The sequence below is a fragment of the Lissotriton vulgaris genome, chromosome 6 (genome assembly GCF_964263255.1).
Source record: "Lissotriton vulgaris chromosome 6, aLisVul1.2, whole genome shotgun sequence".
Classification (NCBI taxonomy): Eukaryota; Metazoa; Chordata; class Amphibia; order Caudata; family Salamandridae; genus Lissotriton; species Lissotriton vulgaris.
This window is the reverse complement of record NC_141694.1, coordinates 162,470,918-162,487,445: the sequence shown is the minus strand read 5'-3', so window position 1 is coordinate 162,487,445 and position 16,528 is coordinate 162,470,918. Positions and strand designations below refer to the sequence as shown.

General features: G+C 41.6%; 1 protein-coding gene across 1 annotated transcript in view; it reads right to left on the bottom strand.

Moving 5' to 3' along the window:
* Positions 1 to 16,528, bottom strand: part of PKHD1 (PKHD1 ciliary IPT domain containing fibrocystin/polyductin) — a 2,083,594-nt gene that overhangs the window by 582,676 nt on the left and 1,484,390 nt on the right. The window contains exon 46 of the mRNA XM_086926200.1: positions 656 to 791. Coding sequence (XP_086782326.1) covers positions 656 to 791 — 136 coding nt within the window. The remainder of the gene's footprint in view (positions 1 to 655; positions 792 to 16,528) is intronic.

Sequence of the window (16,528 nt, the reverse complement as noted above, 5' to 3'; positions counted from 1 at the left end):
GCATGCAGGCCATATTATCAAGAACGGCGCTTTAGCGGCAGGAAACTGCTGCTAAAGCGTGATAAGGAGCTTGATAATAAGCCCTTGAAAATTCCCATAGAAGCACAGGTTCTGGTGTGAACGACATCAAACCTGGGCTTATGTGGGAATTCTCAAGGGTATATTATCAAGCCCCTTATCATCACTTTAGATGCAGTTTCCTACCGCTTAAGTGGCGATAATGTTATCGCTGCTCTTGATAATATGGCCCTCGGTTTTTACCAGCACGTGCAGTATTGGCAGGTCTGCACTACACCTAAGGTGGTTTTGAGAGACAAACATATACCATAAAAACTCATTATTTGAACAAAAGATAGTGATATTAAATAGACAGCTTGAAATGCATAGAGTAGCATTTGCTGTGTCTTCCCAACCCCAAATTAACTAAAAGGTGAATTTAATACAAGAGTGTTATTTATTTGCCTTCCATATCGAGTAATATTTGATGGCATCAGAAAACATGTACACAGACCACCCTTTCAGTTAAGGCACCCACAAGTGTCGCCCTGGGGCCCGTCGAGTCTCAATTCAGATGATTACAGCATAGAGAATATGGAAAACAGCTGCGAACAATGTACATGTGTTTGCAAGACGGTCAGGTGTAGCATTTGCATACCTTGTCCCTGGTAACAACCCGAGCACGTGCTGATTGCCGTACAGCGGGGCCTGTCGAAGTTCACAAAGGTGGTGTTGGAAACCCGCAGCTGATATATTTTTGGAGTTTTCAGTCCTGCAACCATGCAGGTATCACTCTGAAATACAAGAATACATTTTTAAACGCCCGGCATTTCTATCCTTATTTAGAGTACAATTTGCAATATTTGTCAGAAGTTTTAATTAAGAATTGCTTAAATAAACGAAAAGAATATTTGTTTGAAACATACACTTCAGACAAAGATTTGTTCATGTGCCAGGGAAACGTCGCAGAGTGCAACAATTTTTAAATTAATGCACGACATTGCCAATGTATATGGAAATGCACACGCTTATTTGTGTCTTCATACCTATGTAATATGGGACATAATTTATGTCAGGTAATCCGCCTACCAGCTGAGGGGGCGAAAGATCACTGCCTACATAAGAGCTTTGACGGAGATACAATAAGGTACAAAGGGGCATATTACCAAGCCCGCGATAAATGCGTTAGCGACTTTTTAAAGTTGCTAACGCATTTTTTTTATCGCACTATTACCAATACGTCTCTAATCTGAGTAAGAGACGTATTCTTGACGTCATCTATCGCCCCGCGCTGGGGGCGCTAGATAACGCTAATGGGATGCAGGGTGGACGTTCCCACGTCCAACCACATGTAAAATGTGGTTGGAGGTGGTAACACCCTATTATGAAGGCAGGCGTTGGGAGAAGGAGACCTGCGATATACTCGTTTATCGCAGGTCTTCCAATGCCTGCTTTGATCAGGTGTTAGGCATTGATAACATGGGGGGGCGGATCATAACGCTGAATCCGCCCCCCCATATTATCAAGGCACACATTAGCGCGTGAAAACAACGCTTGTTTTCATGCGCTAATATTCCCTATTGCCGACTATCGCCGGATTTAATTTCGCCTACGTGTTGGGCGTTGATAATTATGCGCTATCACAGCGATTAAATCCTGCGATAACCGGCGATATGGAAATGTGCGATGTGCATTTATTAATGCACATCTTGTTAATATGCCCCAAAGAGTGGCAGCCAGATCTCAGTAAGTGCATCCATCTCTACCCTTGAAGGTTGGTCAGAGACAGGTAACTTACAGAGAACTTATATCATGGGGGGTATGTTCAAAACCCCACCCAAACAACAATACAGTTACAAATAAAGAACAGGCTATGAACCACTTGTCCTCAGGAAAAGAACCACCGTACGTTCAGAAGCTATCTGTCTTGGGTGGACAAAAGCATTTAAGGCATCTCCATACTGGAAACAATCAGGTGCTTAATTTGAGCAGGTGGTTTCCGGGGCTCGGTCGGCACCAACACTTAATTGATTTCAGAGGCTGGGCACCAGCACTTAATTGTCAACGTGACCCGTATGGCAGTCTGCCACAAGGTAGAGCTGCTAATCTAATTTGGAGAGGAGCAGAACAACAGTTGTTTATGAATACAAAATATATTAAAAATTGCTAATGCCTACCTCCCCAGCCACTCCTTTAGTTATGGGGACCTCGAATAATCTGAACTGTTGCACTTGCAGGCGAGAGAGTTGTTTTACTACTGTCATTGGCAGCAATAACACGGGCAATGGGCGGTGCAAAGAAGTGGAATCCAGCCCAGGGCCCTGGCACATATTTTACAAATCAAGCAATGCACACAGCTGCATTAAAGGAAAGACAAAAAGGCAAGGTTTGTTGGTCGAGTCATACAGGATCTAGGAAAATATAACACCAACATCAGTATTGCTCCTAATTCCTCCAGCTGAGAAAGAAACTGATAGCTCATGACTCTTTACCAGTCAGGCATCCCTCCCACCTGGAATGTCCTTATAATGTTTGTGGGCTCCCGCTCATCTGTTCAACACACTTTTGCTCCCCAGCTGGTATTCCCCTATGCAGTGTCCAAATACATACAGTGCCCACACCAAGTTTAATTAAAGACAGCATTTTAACAAGAAAATAAGAAACATTTGAGAAAAAAATACATGATTAGAGGAAAATGGTCACGTCAGGGATACAAGTCCCTTAACACATTTAGCTGGAAACAATTTAAATATAAAATAAATGCTTAATAAGACTATTTTGAGGTAAACATTCCCTAGCCATTTACTGTTAAGGTGAATCAACATGATAGCACGTACAACATCACGAAAATAGTGCACAAAATAATGGCCACTTTCGAGCTACTATCGAGCAAGAATAAAAATATTCTTTACGATCTGAAGTCGAAGGGCATTTCCAGAGCCATCTTGTGTTCAGCTGAGTCTAGTTACCTTGCTGCAGCAACCAGCCTTTCTATAGGTATTTTCCTACCACTGGTTGGTGTGTGCAGATGCACACATAGTAACTTCAGCAGTAGCTTATAAACAGTTGTGGGATTTGAGCTTTTTCCATGTGATCATGTCCACTTGGAAATGTTGCTGTGTTAATTTCTCCTCACTAGAACCAAGCACACATGAAGTAAGTTCAGTTGGAAGACCACTGACACACAGACGACCATTTAAAATTCTCAGGACTTCACAGGCCAGCATCTTGTTCCTGAGATAGAGGACCATCTCCAAATATGCATATTACAGGAGCTAGTTATCCAGCAGGCAAAGCACTGGCAGCTCCTCCAATAAGGCTGGGCAGAACTCCCAGCAGAGCAGTTCAGGGGCTGCAGGTGAAGTCTTTGAGGGCCCTGTGACTTTTTAACAGGAGGCAAGCTCTACACAAGCCCTTGGAGAATCTTCTCAAGCAGGATACCAAAGCATAAGGCCAGTCCTTAGTCTCTCCAAGACAGAAGCAGTAACTGCAGGCCAACCCAGCAAAGCAAACACTGCAAAGGGGCAGCACTCCTCCATGCTCTTCCTTGTGGCAGAGTCTCCTCTTGATCCAGAAGTGTTCTAAAAGTCTGGGGTTATAGGTCCAATAATTATACCCCTTTTGGCATTTGAAATAGGCATACTTCGAAGGATAGTCTTTGTAGTGCACAGACCCTGCCTTGCCCTGACCTGGCTCCAGACACACTACAGGGGGAGGAGACAGATTTGTGTGAGGACTGGAACAGCCCTTTTCAGGTGTCAGAGATAACTCCTCCTACCACTCTAGCTCAGGAAGACACATCAGCCTAGTGATGGGCAATCAGGATAGGAACGGCACAACTGAGCTCCCTTTGTGTTACTGTCTAGGGTGAATGCACAAACAGCTCCAATGTCAGTCTAAACCAGACGTGAATTCCACAGGCAGGCAGAGGCACATGATGGTAAAGCAGGACAATGCCCACTTTCTAAAAGTGCAATTTTCAAACACACAATTTAAAAACCACCTTCACAGAAAGATGCATTGTTAAATTGTGAGTTCAGGTAACCCAAACTCCAAATCTCATTCTCTTCCAAATTGAAAGTTACACTTGTAAGATGTTACAAGACAGCTCCAATGATAACCTATGGGAGAGATAGCCCCTACTACAGTGACAAATGAAATTGGTAGTATTTCACTACCAGGGCATGTAAAACACACCAGTACATGTCCTACCTTTCACATACACGCCACAATGCCCATGGGGCTACCTTGGGCCTATCTTAGGGGTGCCTTACATGTAATAAGAGAAAAGGTGTGAGCCTGGCAAGTGGGTGCACTTGCTAGGTCGACAAGGCAGTTTACAACTGCACACACAGACATTGCAGGGGCAAGTCTAAGTCATATTTGTAAGTCTGTTCATGTGGGCGGCACAATCAGTCCTGCAGGCCTACTGGTAGCATCTGAATTAAAGGCCCTGGGTACACCCAGTGCACTTTGCTAGGGTCTTACCACTAAATCAAACATGCAAATGATGGATAACCAATTACCATCAGAGTGCATATGCACTTTAGCACTGCTCAACAGTGCTAAAGTGCCCAAAGTCCTAAAGCCAACAAAAACAGCTCAGAAGAAATAGGAGAAAGAAGGCAAATGGCCAGGTCCAACACAACCCCCTTCCATTCTAAAGCTATGGTAGAATAATCAATACCTTGATGGACTTCTCTGCTTAGAGCAACAGAGAGCAGGGACCCTGGCCCACAGCAGCAGGGGCATGTTCCAGTTCTTTACCTCGCGAACCCAGTTTGATCCCTCTGTCTATTCTCTCTGAGCCCACTAAGCTAACCCATGGAGAACCTTTCTCCTCACCTGGGGATCCCATCTGTACAGCACCTAAACTTACTTTGCTCACATATGTCTCCCAGTAGGCAGACAGTACCGCCATGACCAACACAGTGACGTAGTCCATTCCATCCCCAGGTTGTGACTCCTGTCCCCAACACAAGGACAACTCTGTCCACAAGGGCAGCAACCCACAGTGGCCACTGATAGTTGTCAATGATGACACCCAGGCCCCAGGCCTTTCAGGGCTCTCCCAGCACTGCAGTCTCGTAGGTGTCTGGCACCCTTTTTCCACTGACAACTGGACCCCCAGCTGGTCCTCCAGCCCAGGATCTGTACTGTTAGGCTGGAGAGGAGACAGGGTTGGGCTTTCTCTCACCCCGTCTCCTCTCATTGGGCCCTGTACCTGCTTCTGGGATAGGCACAAACAGAATCCAGAACTGTCAGGGTGCTTGTGGCAACTGTCCTGCACAATTCTCCCACCAGTCCGGGGGCTATCCTGCCACTGGTTCCCCATCCCAGGGTCTGTACCATTAGACTGAGCACATGCCTGGCAAGCCAGAACTTCTGGGGGAGTACACCCCCGCAAGCAAAACACTTACTGTAATTGTTGTACAAGAGTCTGCCTGGCAATTGTCTCCTGACCTCTGTCCATCTGACAGAACATGGACTCCCCCCAGGCCAGAAGTGGCCTCACCAGGGTCAGTTGTGGGGTGCTCTGACCTCAGAGCTAGCAACCGTTGACCCACTGGTCCTCCCACTGGTGACTGTCTGGCCCTCTCACCCCTTCATCTAGACTTCTGGACCCTACCTTCTTAAGTGGTGCTGCTAGACACCAGAACTGGTGAGACGCTTGTGACAGCTTCCGCCCCCCCCTCCTCCCCAGCTCTCCTGACACTATGGGGTCCCTCTCAGGGGATGGTTCCTGGTAGAGACTAGGCCCCCCTCCTGGTTTTCCCTCTGGGAACCATTAAGACTCTGGGCCTGGGTTTTCTGCAACCTAGACATCTGCCCCCCGCACCTCTCCTCCTACCCTGGGAATGGATATGGGATGTGGGACCCTCTATGACAAATGAGAAAAAAACAAGGACCCCTTGAACAATGGATAGTTCAATTCCTAGGACAGGGATTTTAATGGTAGAGACAAAAACTCCTAAGCAATGTCAATAAAGCAAATATACACTGGGGGCCCGATTCACAGAATGAACTTAAGACTAAATCCTAAACTTACTACTATTTGGTATTTACAGATTGCACTTACTACTTTCGGGATTCACAGAGTGAACATACTACTTTCGGGATTCACAGAATGAGCTTACTACTTTCGGTATTCACAGAATAGATTTAAGACTACTAACTTTACGTCCGCACTCGGGCCGGAAATTCTAGGCCAGAGGCGGAGCTTCCGGCTTGGGGGCGAAGCTTGCGGCCCGGAGGTGGAGATTCCGGCCCGGAGGCGGAGATTCCGGCCCGGAGGCGGAGATTCCGGCTCGGAGGTGGCGATTTAGCCATGGCTGAAATCTCCACCTCTGGGCCGCAAGCTCCACCTTCGGGCTGCAAGCTCTACCCCCAAGCCAGAAGCTCCGCCTCCGGGCCAGAAACTCCGCCTCCGGGCCATAATTTCCGGCCCGAGTGCGGAAGTAAAGTTAGTAGTCTTAAATCTATTCTGTGAATACCGAAAGTAGTAAGTTCATTCTGTGAATCTCGAAAGTAGTAAGTTCACTCTGTGAATCCCGAAAGTAGTAAGTGCATTCTGTGAATACCAAATAGTAGTAAGTTTAGGATTTAGTCTTAAATTTATTCTGTGAATCGGGCCCAGTATCTATAACATTAAAAAAAACAAGGAAGACAAAAAAATATATATTAAAAATTGTTACCATTTTAATAATTTCTTCTCATACTATCTAAACAAATGATATTTACACAAAATATTTAAAAAATGAAACACAATATGTAACACATCACATTTAATCAATATGTGTAAATAAAGGGTTAAAAAGTGGCAATATCTTTATTAACTCGACACGCGTTTCGGGGTATACAACGCCTTCTTCAGGAAAGCCACACAATTATCTAAAAATAAAAAAATAAAAAAGAGAACATACTCAGATTTCACAAAAGGTTAACCGTATCTTGACATGTTTTCTCAAGAAAAATATCTATTTAAACAATTCGTATTTTTTTTGACATATATCTTAAAAAAGAAAATGTGTATCAGTAGCAACAATCCATGTACATAATCTGACGGTCTTCCTATGTATCACACATTACAATTTTATATTTATCTATGGTGCTATATCTGAGTGTTCAAAAATGAACCTTAATGAAAAAGGCCTTTTAGATGTAAAGGCCTGTAACATTATATAGTCAAGAAACAATAAGATAGACAATAAGTAGCCAATCACTCACAGATCCTATTTCGATGTGATTAGTTCCTAGTGATTAAAACCTGCAACTCCATAGTTGGTGGATGTTCTTGATTCTAAAAAATGTATGTATCACCATTATTATGGACCTATATGATGGGGTCTAATCATCATTAATGTACACGGTAGCTGCTGTTTGTATAAGCTATCTGTATAGTTACATTAAAAAAAAAAAATTATCGAGATTTTGACTCGTGAATTATGCAATTGAAACCAATAAGTCAATGTTAATAATTCAAAAAGATCGTAAAGAGACTGTTCAGTAACAGTGTGAGCAATGATCATGCTCCAAAATTTGGGCTGATATTAGGGGACCGATAAACTGAGGCTGGTTATAAAAATCAAAGTATCCAACATTAATCTATCCCAATAGATGTCGTTTCAGTGGTATTTTACATGTTCATTGAAAACGGATAAACCACAATGACGAAAAGGAATTACCTGATAAAAATGCGGTGCACCGAATGTGCAGCAATGTCTTATTAATTATAAAATCAACGCTATCACGAAAAGGTCGGATGTCTACAAAAAAGAATAAGAAACAACTATTTTTGAAAGTAAATTGATTAAAAAGAAATACAAATATCCCTAACATAGATATAACTGTGAGTTTCCATAATCTTATGATCTAAAGAGATTTTTTTAGACCAATACCTGGTTATCAAACAAGCCTTGTGTAGGTACATTTGAAAAGCGACCTGGTCCCGCTAAATGTTAAAATAAGTAATATGATATTCTGGAAAGCCTCTGAAAAAAACAATACACAATCTATTGTCAAAATGGAGACCTTATAAGCAAAAAAAGGACGTATACCTTAATAATGTGAGTAACAGTGAACCCTATAGTTACCTTGCAATGGAAGAGATTCAACGAAGAAACTGGAACAACCGCTAGATATGCAATAGTTTTCCAAATATGTAGCTCAATAGGCATGCACAGTAAAGGACTTATCTAAAAAGGTATGTAACAAAATATATCTATGAGTGTGTAAAACTGCAGCTTCAGAGTAAAGCAAGGTCCCTATAACTACAAACTAATATGTACCTAATAAAAGGAGGCTCCAGGTAGGACCAGGCTAAGGATGGCTGCTGTGATGCCTTCGGGAAAGTGTATCAAATGTGTTGGTGCCATTCTAGACATTACTTACTCTATGGCTGGTCACATGATAATCATGTGATTCTAAAAAGTGTCACGTGACCGAAGTGATGATGGTCAGAGAAAACAGACTGAAGTGATGATGGTCAGAGAGAACAGACTATTTTGAAAAACATAGAAACTTTATTGTTCTGTCTGACAAAAATTAGAAGATATATCAGACCTCTATGACAACAAAAAATCAGCGGGTCTCAAAACAAATATAAAAACAGACATAAAAACAGTACACCCCACAGGAGAGCATAAACAAAAAGGAGTCTTAATTAAGAGGATGGAATCCCATCACCCACCGAAGTGGCATGCTTCATCATTTGGGATCTCCTCTTGGCTGCACACTAGTGCAACCAAGTCACTTAACTCTTTGCAAGTGTAAAGGAGGAGCTAGCAGATGTTTTTGATGTAATCCGGAACTATATCACCTAAGATCGATGAAGCACAGGGCAATGTGGTGATGATGTGGTGCAGTGTATGAAAGAAGTGAATTAAAATGGACTACCAGGAGAGAATACATTTATTGGGTATCTCGTGGTGTCAAGTGTTAAAAAGCAGTAAGGGCGGGATCTGAATATATGTATGAGTGCGCTAATGAAAAGGTCTACATGTTTCAGCCAATCCAGATCTTACTATGATTGTGGCTTTCTTCAGGACCTAGTTATAACTACTGCACCCTAAGTGTGTGAGAAATTTGCACAAACTATAAAAAAAAATATAACCATATACCTGTATAAGTCAATATGTTGGCACTATAGGCATAGGTGTTGCACTCCTGCTGAGGGAAAAGAAAAGGTTCATATGTACATGCTGGAAATAGATCTGTATATATATATGTTAAAAATACTAATCAAATTTGCAGCAAGCGAGAGAGCTAAAATGATCACACGCATTGAAGAGATATTAAAAGAACTAGACTTGAAAGAAAACAAGGAAGAAATCGCGGAGAGAATGAAAGAAATCAAAGTGAGATTAGAAAAACACGAAGCAGAAATTAAAGAAAGAAAAGCCATCAAATTTCAAAGGGATCGAAATGACTATTTAAATGGAAGGATATATACATTCGCGAAAAAGTTCGATCAAATAAGGCAACAACCCCTAGATAAAACACAGAGAGATCAGACCGGGGCTGTTGAACAAAGTGAAAATGAGATTAGCTCTGAATATGACACAGATAATGAAAGCATCCAAGGTGCAGAAATGCTTGGTCCAGCACCAACCCCAGCACAGGAATTTGCTTTTTTACGCCTACAGCGCCTCAGAACATTGCGTCCAAGGAACACGTTAAATCAAGGAGAGGGGCCGGGCAGGAACAATCAGAACCAAAAACAAAGACAAAAAGCAGGAGGAGAATAGACAGGAGATGGGGGACAGCAAGTACAAAAGGAAGAAAAACAAAAACAAAAATACAGACAAAACAGACGCCGATGATGGATACAAACAAAGACAACACAGTCATAAACCTAACCAACATGGAGCTATCTAAAGACGAATTGGAGATTTTATCACTAGGCTTAACATTCTGCAGTAACACAAACTTTGATTACACCCAAACTAGGATTGATTTGTTTTTATATGTGAGAAAATTAAAACTACAGAAATATTTCTCCAACTCGACGATGAGCACCGCTGGTCTAACAACCGACAATGATCCAAACTTAATGCTGAATGTAGAACACATGGAAGCACTACAAAACCTTATAGACCTGGAACTTGAAAATGAAAGTGTAAATTAAGAAATCACACCGAGTGGGGCAGCCCTGAGCTCAGACATAAATATATGTCAGACAGTCCAAACAGAATTCAAACCCAAATCAATATTTGTGCCAACAATGCCAAAAGATGGTCTTGATCTGTTTGCTGAGTATGTGATAAAGGATTTGGAAGAACTCTCCATTCTAAGCACAAAACAACAATATAAATAAAACCAAGATCACAATAGAAAATATAATGCGCTAATGGAGAAAATAAAATCAAGATCGGACATAGATGTGAGATGGTCCGACAAAGGGGGAAATATAGTACTCTGGCCACTCGAAATGTATAACAAAGAGGCACTCAGTCAACTACAGGACAGGGAATGCTATGCGAGAATAAGCCCAACGTATCTGGTAGGCATTCAAGAAAGGTACCATAATGAGTTATACAAATGGAAGGGAAAAGGCCTACTCAGCAAAAACGAATTTGAGTTTCTAAAAACGGATTATCCTGTTACACCACAAATGTATCTGATCCCTAAGATACATAAAAATGAAAAAGTACCACCAGGAAGACCAATTATATCGGCAATAGGGAGCCTATTTGAAAATACGAGTGTCTTCATTGATCACTTTCTTCAACCGGAAGTCAGAAAGTTGCCAGCATACATAAAAGACACAGGAGACTTCCTGACAAAAATCTACGATGTCAAGTGGAAAGAGAACTATTTATTCTTGACATTAGATGTCCAGGCCCTATATACCAGCATTAGGCACAAGGACGGTCTGAATGCCATAAAACATTTCTTGGGGAAAAGACCTATAAATCAATTTGAACACACCAAAATGCTACTAGAAATGACGGAGTGGTGTCTTAACAATACATTTATGTTTGACAGACTGTTTTATAAACAAATCCAAGGTTCAGCTATGGGCACTTGCTTCTCCCCCAGCTATGCGAATCTGCATATGGGCTGGTGGGAGGAGCAGGTACTTATGACACTACACAGGGAAACCATGAACCAAAATGTTGTTGTTTATAAACGTTTCATAGACGATATCTTCATTTTGTGGGAGGGAAGTGTGGAAAGTGCAACATGTTTTACTGAACAGCTAAATGAAAATTCATTGAATCTTAAATTCACCTGCAATACAAGCAGGGAGAGCATACAATTCCTGGATGTAGAACTGTTTGTACAAAATTATAAAATACAAACACGCACCTATCGCAAACCCACTGCGGGTAACGCGATCCTTCACGCAAATAGTTTCCACCCTACACCACTCAAACAGTCCATCCCCTATGCGGAATGCCTCAGGATGACACACAACTTTAGCACCAGTGAAGGGCTATCTGAAGCAAAAAACAATCTATTCACGAGATTGAAAAAGAGAGGGTACACTGACAAAACCTGTAGAACTTCCGAATTAAAGTGCAGCACAAAAAACCGACATGACCTACTGTTCCCAGAGGTAACAGAGTCAGGAGTCACAACACAAGAAAGACAACCCCCTAGGTTAATCACAGGTTTTAATCGCTACCACGTGAACCTTCGAAAAATACTCAGAAGGCACTGGCCGTTGGTCCGGAATGACACAACCATTGGGAATAGAATGGGTGACAAACCATTAGTGTCCTTCAGGAAAGCCAGATCCATGCGTCAACAATTGGTATGCAATGCCCCTGTTATAATAAAACAAAAAAACTGGCTTCAATCACAAAAAGGCTTTAAAAGTGCGCAAAATGCAAGGCCTGCAGTCATGGTAGCAATACAACAAGTATCACAGTACCCTTCAGAAGAAAACCCTACTCCATCAGAGAGCATTACACATGTAAGACGGAGTATGCCGTATATGTGCTCACGTGTGTATGTGGCAAGCAATATGTAGGGTCCACAATCCACCCAGTGCATGTAAGAATCCTGCAACACCTAAGGGCAATCACGAATAAGGATCCTTCTTACCCAGTAGCACGACATATCCATGAGGTTCATGAAGGAGACTTCAAAGGTCTAACATATTTTGTCATAGACAGTATCCCCAAGAATGTGAGGGGCGGAAACCGCAAGCTTGCATTACGCCGCCTAGAATCCAGATATATCATTTTACTGAATTCTAAGATCCCCTCAGGGCTCAATGCTGATGAAGCCCTAAGTGTCCATATCTAGTGCAGTCTTCCCCCACCTTAGTACCCTTAATAACATCTACCCAGATTGCGCCATCACTGTAATTAATTTACACGACTCGTCACATGGAAACAAATTACACCCGTCAGCCACACTGACACCTTTACCTGAGCACACAGACCGCAAACCGTGTTAAGTCTGATCACTTCAACCCCCCTTGACACAGTGATAAATAAACACAATAACTGTGTAAATGCGCACTTGCGCTGAGACACGTCCTCATTTATTGTGTAGAATGTGGGCTAGAGCTATCTTCAGTACAGGGATTTACGGGTTCACCAAACCAATGGAAGATACACACATTGTAGACAAACGCCGTTTGTAGCTTACCGGCAGTATGAGATGGAACTGGGAACGCTGGAACTTGTTCTGACTCTGCCATTAGGCCAACAAACCGATCGTCGGTAAGCCCGAACCCTTTTTCAACCCTTTTCATTACTCGCTCCTTAAACTAGACCCAATCACATATGTGTCACGTTCCTCTCCCGAGATACGCCCAAACCTTCCATGACGCCTGGGGAGACACCACGGATGTAATTACTATACATCTGATAAGCGGGGAAATGTAATTATGACAATACATGAATTGAAACAGTATGTATTACAAACAACAAGTGTGGCAAATGCAATGTAATGAATTGATTTAACAAAAGTGGTTTAAAACATGCTGTGAATGTTTAAATAAGTGTGAATATACGTGAATTAGTAGTTAACAAACCCGCCAAAAATGTAATAGGCATGTTAACAGTCACGTCAACACGAGGGTGTAACCACGTCACCTTGGCAACAAGTAAATGCCAATTAGTTATGTTAATTGTAACTCATGTGACAGTGTAACATGTATGTAATGCACACTATTCAGTGGTCAGATGTTAGTGAGCAAGGCGGGAGTAGCCGCCGAAACGCATCTGAGCAGAAGCTGATTTGAGAAATTAAAACCCTTGAACTGAGATACACGGAGTCAGCGCCTTCTTTGATGATCAAGATTGGTTTGGTAGCAATATATATATATATACGTATAAAGATCACTTTACATTGCAATGTAAACATGCTAAGGTCCTCACAATTAGCATGATCACATTGCAATGTAATGTGTTCTTTATATATATGTATATTCACTGAAAAAACCATAGGTTTAACACACGTTATAGTTAGGAATTAGCATTTAAAAAACCTTTGAAATTCACTGAAAAAACCATAGGTTTCACACCAGTTATAGTTCGCTGGACATTTTACTCATACAAAACCATTGAAATTCCCACGTTATAGTTAGTTGGACTCACTATAACTCACGCGCCCGCAATCCACTGCTGATGATGTCACATATTACATCATTCATGACATGGTCAGTGACATCACTGATGACATCACTGATGACATCTCAAATTACATCACTGATGACATCACTGATGACATCATTCATGTGATAATACGATGCACCTCCTCACACTCTAATCTAACCTTTGATATATCCAGTGTTAAATACAGACTACCATTCCAGAAACCATTGACACACCAATACCAGTTACTACATACGCACTCACTGATTCCTAAGTCTACACACACATCCACTCATACATACAGTCACTCATCAATACAACACTATAATATGCACTCATACACCTATAGAGATACTCATACACTGCCACTCATTAATGGAGTTACTCACACACCTAGTCAGTCATGCAAAGAATCAATCACACTCCCATTTCCTCATCTATACAGTTATACACACATAACCTTACTTATTCAAACATATACTAACACATACTTACTCTCATTTACAATCACTGATACAAGTACACATTGATCCATACAGTCACTTATGCAATCACAGGCTCTCATGTATAGTCATTAATATATGCCAACTCTCACATGCACTGTGTTTTACATATGTACTTACCAGGACATGTAGCATTGAGATATCCATTCACTCACCAACACACCCATGCACACAGTCAACCGCCCATACAGCTGTTTCCACATGCACTCTTGAACCCATACACCAAGTGAATCAACTGCTCACACATCTATGCACAGAGTCACACACCTCCCAGCCACCCCCACACACAATCACCCTCACATACAAATACTTGGGCAACCAATCAATAACCCATGTAGCCACTCTTATAGCTACTAATCAACACATGCAGCAGCTTACACAACAACAGACATAATGATGCACACATTCAGACAGTTTAGTCACTAACCTATGCATTCAGTAAGACACATTTAAACACTCACTCATACAGTCAGTCACGCACCTACTAAATCCTTCATTCACACACTCATACATACACTCATTCTTCAATATGTAAAACATATTTTAATTTTACAGAAACACACATTCACTGGATGATGTCATCTGTGATGTCATTTGAGATGTCATCAGTGATGTCATCAGTGATGTCATTTGAGGTGTCATCAGTGATGTCATCAGTGATTTCACTGACCATGTCATGAATAATGTAATATGTGACATCATCAGCAGTGGATTGCGGGCGCGCAAGTTATAGTGAGTCCAACTAACTATAACGTGGGAATTTCAATGGTTTTGTATGAGTAAAATGTCCAGCTAAATATAAGTGGTGTGAAACCTATGGTTTTTTTCAGTGAATTTCAAAGGTTTTTTAAATGCTAATTCCTAACTATAACAAGTGTTAAACCTACAGTTTTTTCAGTGAATTTCACAGGTTTATTAAAAGCTAATTCCTTACTATAACGAGTTTGTAACCTACGAATTTTAAAGTGAATTATTATTTTTTAATAGTTGTTTTTATAACTATTAATTATAATATTTGTTATAAAATTATTTGTCATTTTTTTCTAAAATACATTTTCAATGTATTTTTCCAGTTTTTTTTTTTTTTTTTACCATTTTACCTCGGAGCGCCCTGGGTGCGCGCACCGGTAAACGCACCCGTACACGTAGCGAGAGCACTATTCCCGCGTGCGAAAAAAAATATAATCATGTATTTAAAGTAAATAATAATGCAAGACATTCAGTGGCACACTCATAAAAGTACTAATTTTCATTTTTAATAACCGAATTTCACCGTTAAACGCATTTCCGAAAATGTAACAAAAAGTCTTTTAGGCGCGCCGGTTAAGCGCCCCGGAAGCGCCTACGTACGTGCTGCGTAAGCGCCCCCGGAAGCGCCTATGTACGTGCCGCGTAAGCGCCCACGTAAGCGCTCCGGAGCGCGTAGCGTAAGCGCGTCAAGTCATGTGACCCTAAAATAACACTCTTCATTGGTTGTTAACAGTTTTTTTTACAACTAATGAAAACCCCACCCATTTCCTTCACTACCTCTTTCACTTTGGAGAGAACAAGACCTATTCCATTCTTCTCTTCAATTCTTTGAAAAGAATGGCTGCAAGACCACCAAGCAGCAGTGATGACGCTGATGACTTTCTCCAGGAAGAACATCCTCAGCCAAAAGTGAAACAGCACTTCATCTGGAAGTTTTTTAGCATTCCAGAAGGAGAGAAGAAGGTAAATGCTCCTAAAGTGGAATGTAAGATCTGCAACACTATTCTGTCTCGTGGTGACCCCAGGAAAAAATACAGCTTTGGGAACTCCACAATGATCAGGCATGTCCAAAGAAGGCACCCCCAAAACTATGCCCGGGAGAGTGTCAGGGACCTGGCACGGAATGCACCTGGAGATGGCGCATCGACTTCCACCGGAGGAGCAACATCATCGTGGAGAGGAAGAGAAGTCGAGCTGATACCAAAAATTCAGCCTGTTTTTACTAACATTACCATTAAGTGTAAGCAGTGTGACGAACTGCTTTTTTATGGAGAGCAGAGTATCCGACTAATTGTTCGAAAAAGAGAAGAACATCGCTGGCCTCCCCAGCCATCATTTTTTTGCTCCTGTTGAGCAGTTTGGCATTCCCTAGGTTTTTTTTTGTTCTGAAAAAAAAAAAATTAAAACTTTCGGAAAAAGTAAAAAAAATTTAAAAAAAATAAAAAAGAAGAATACAAACAGTTCTTTTTAGAACTACCTCCAATTCTCCAAAAAGAGCTATCTTCTTTATATATTGTAAAAGAGTGAGTGAAGTGGTGTGCTCAGGGTGCGCGTACCGGTGAGCATACATGGGAACACACCCAGCGCTTACCCCGCAAAAATTGCAAAAAACCCCCCATTTTTTTGCCCTTCAGGGTCCTTCTAGGCCCCCCTCAGAAAACCTAGGGGATCAGGGGGTGTGTACCTTACCCCCTTTTATTCATTTCCCACTTTTTATTTTTACCT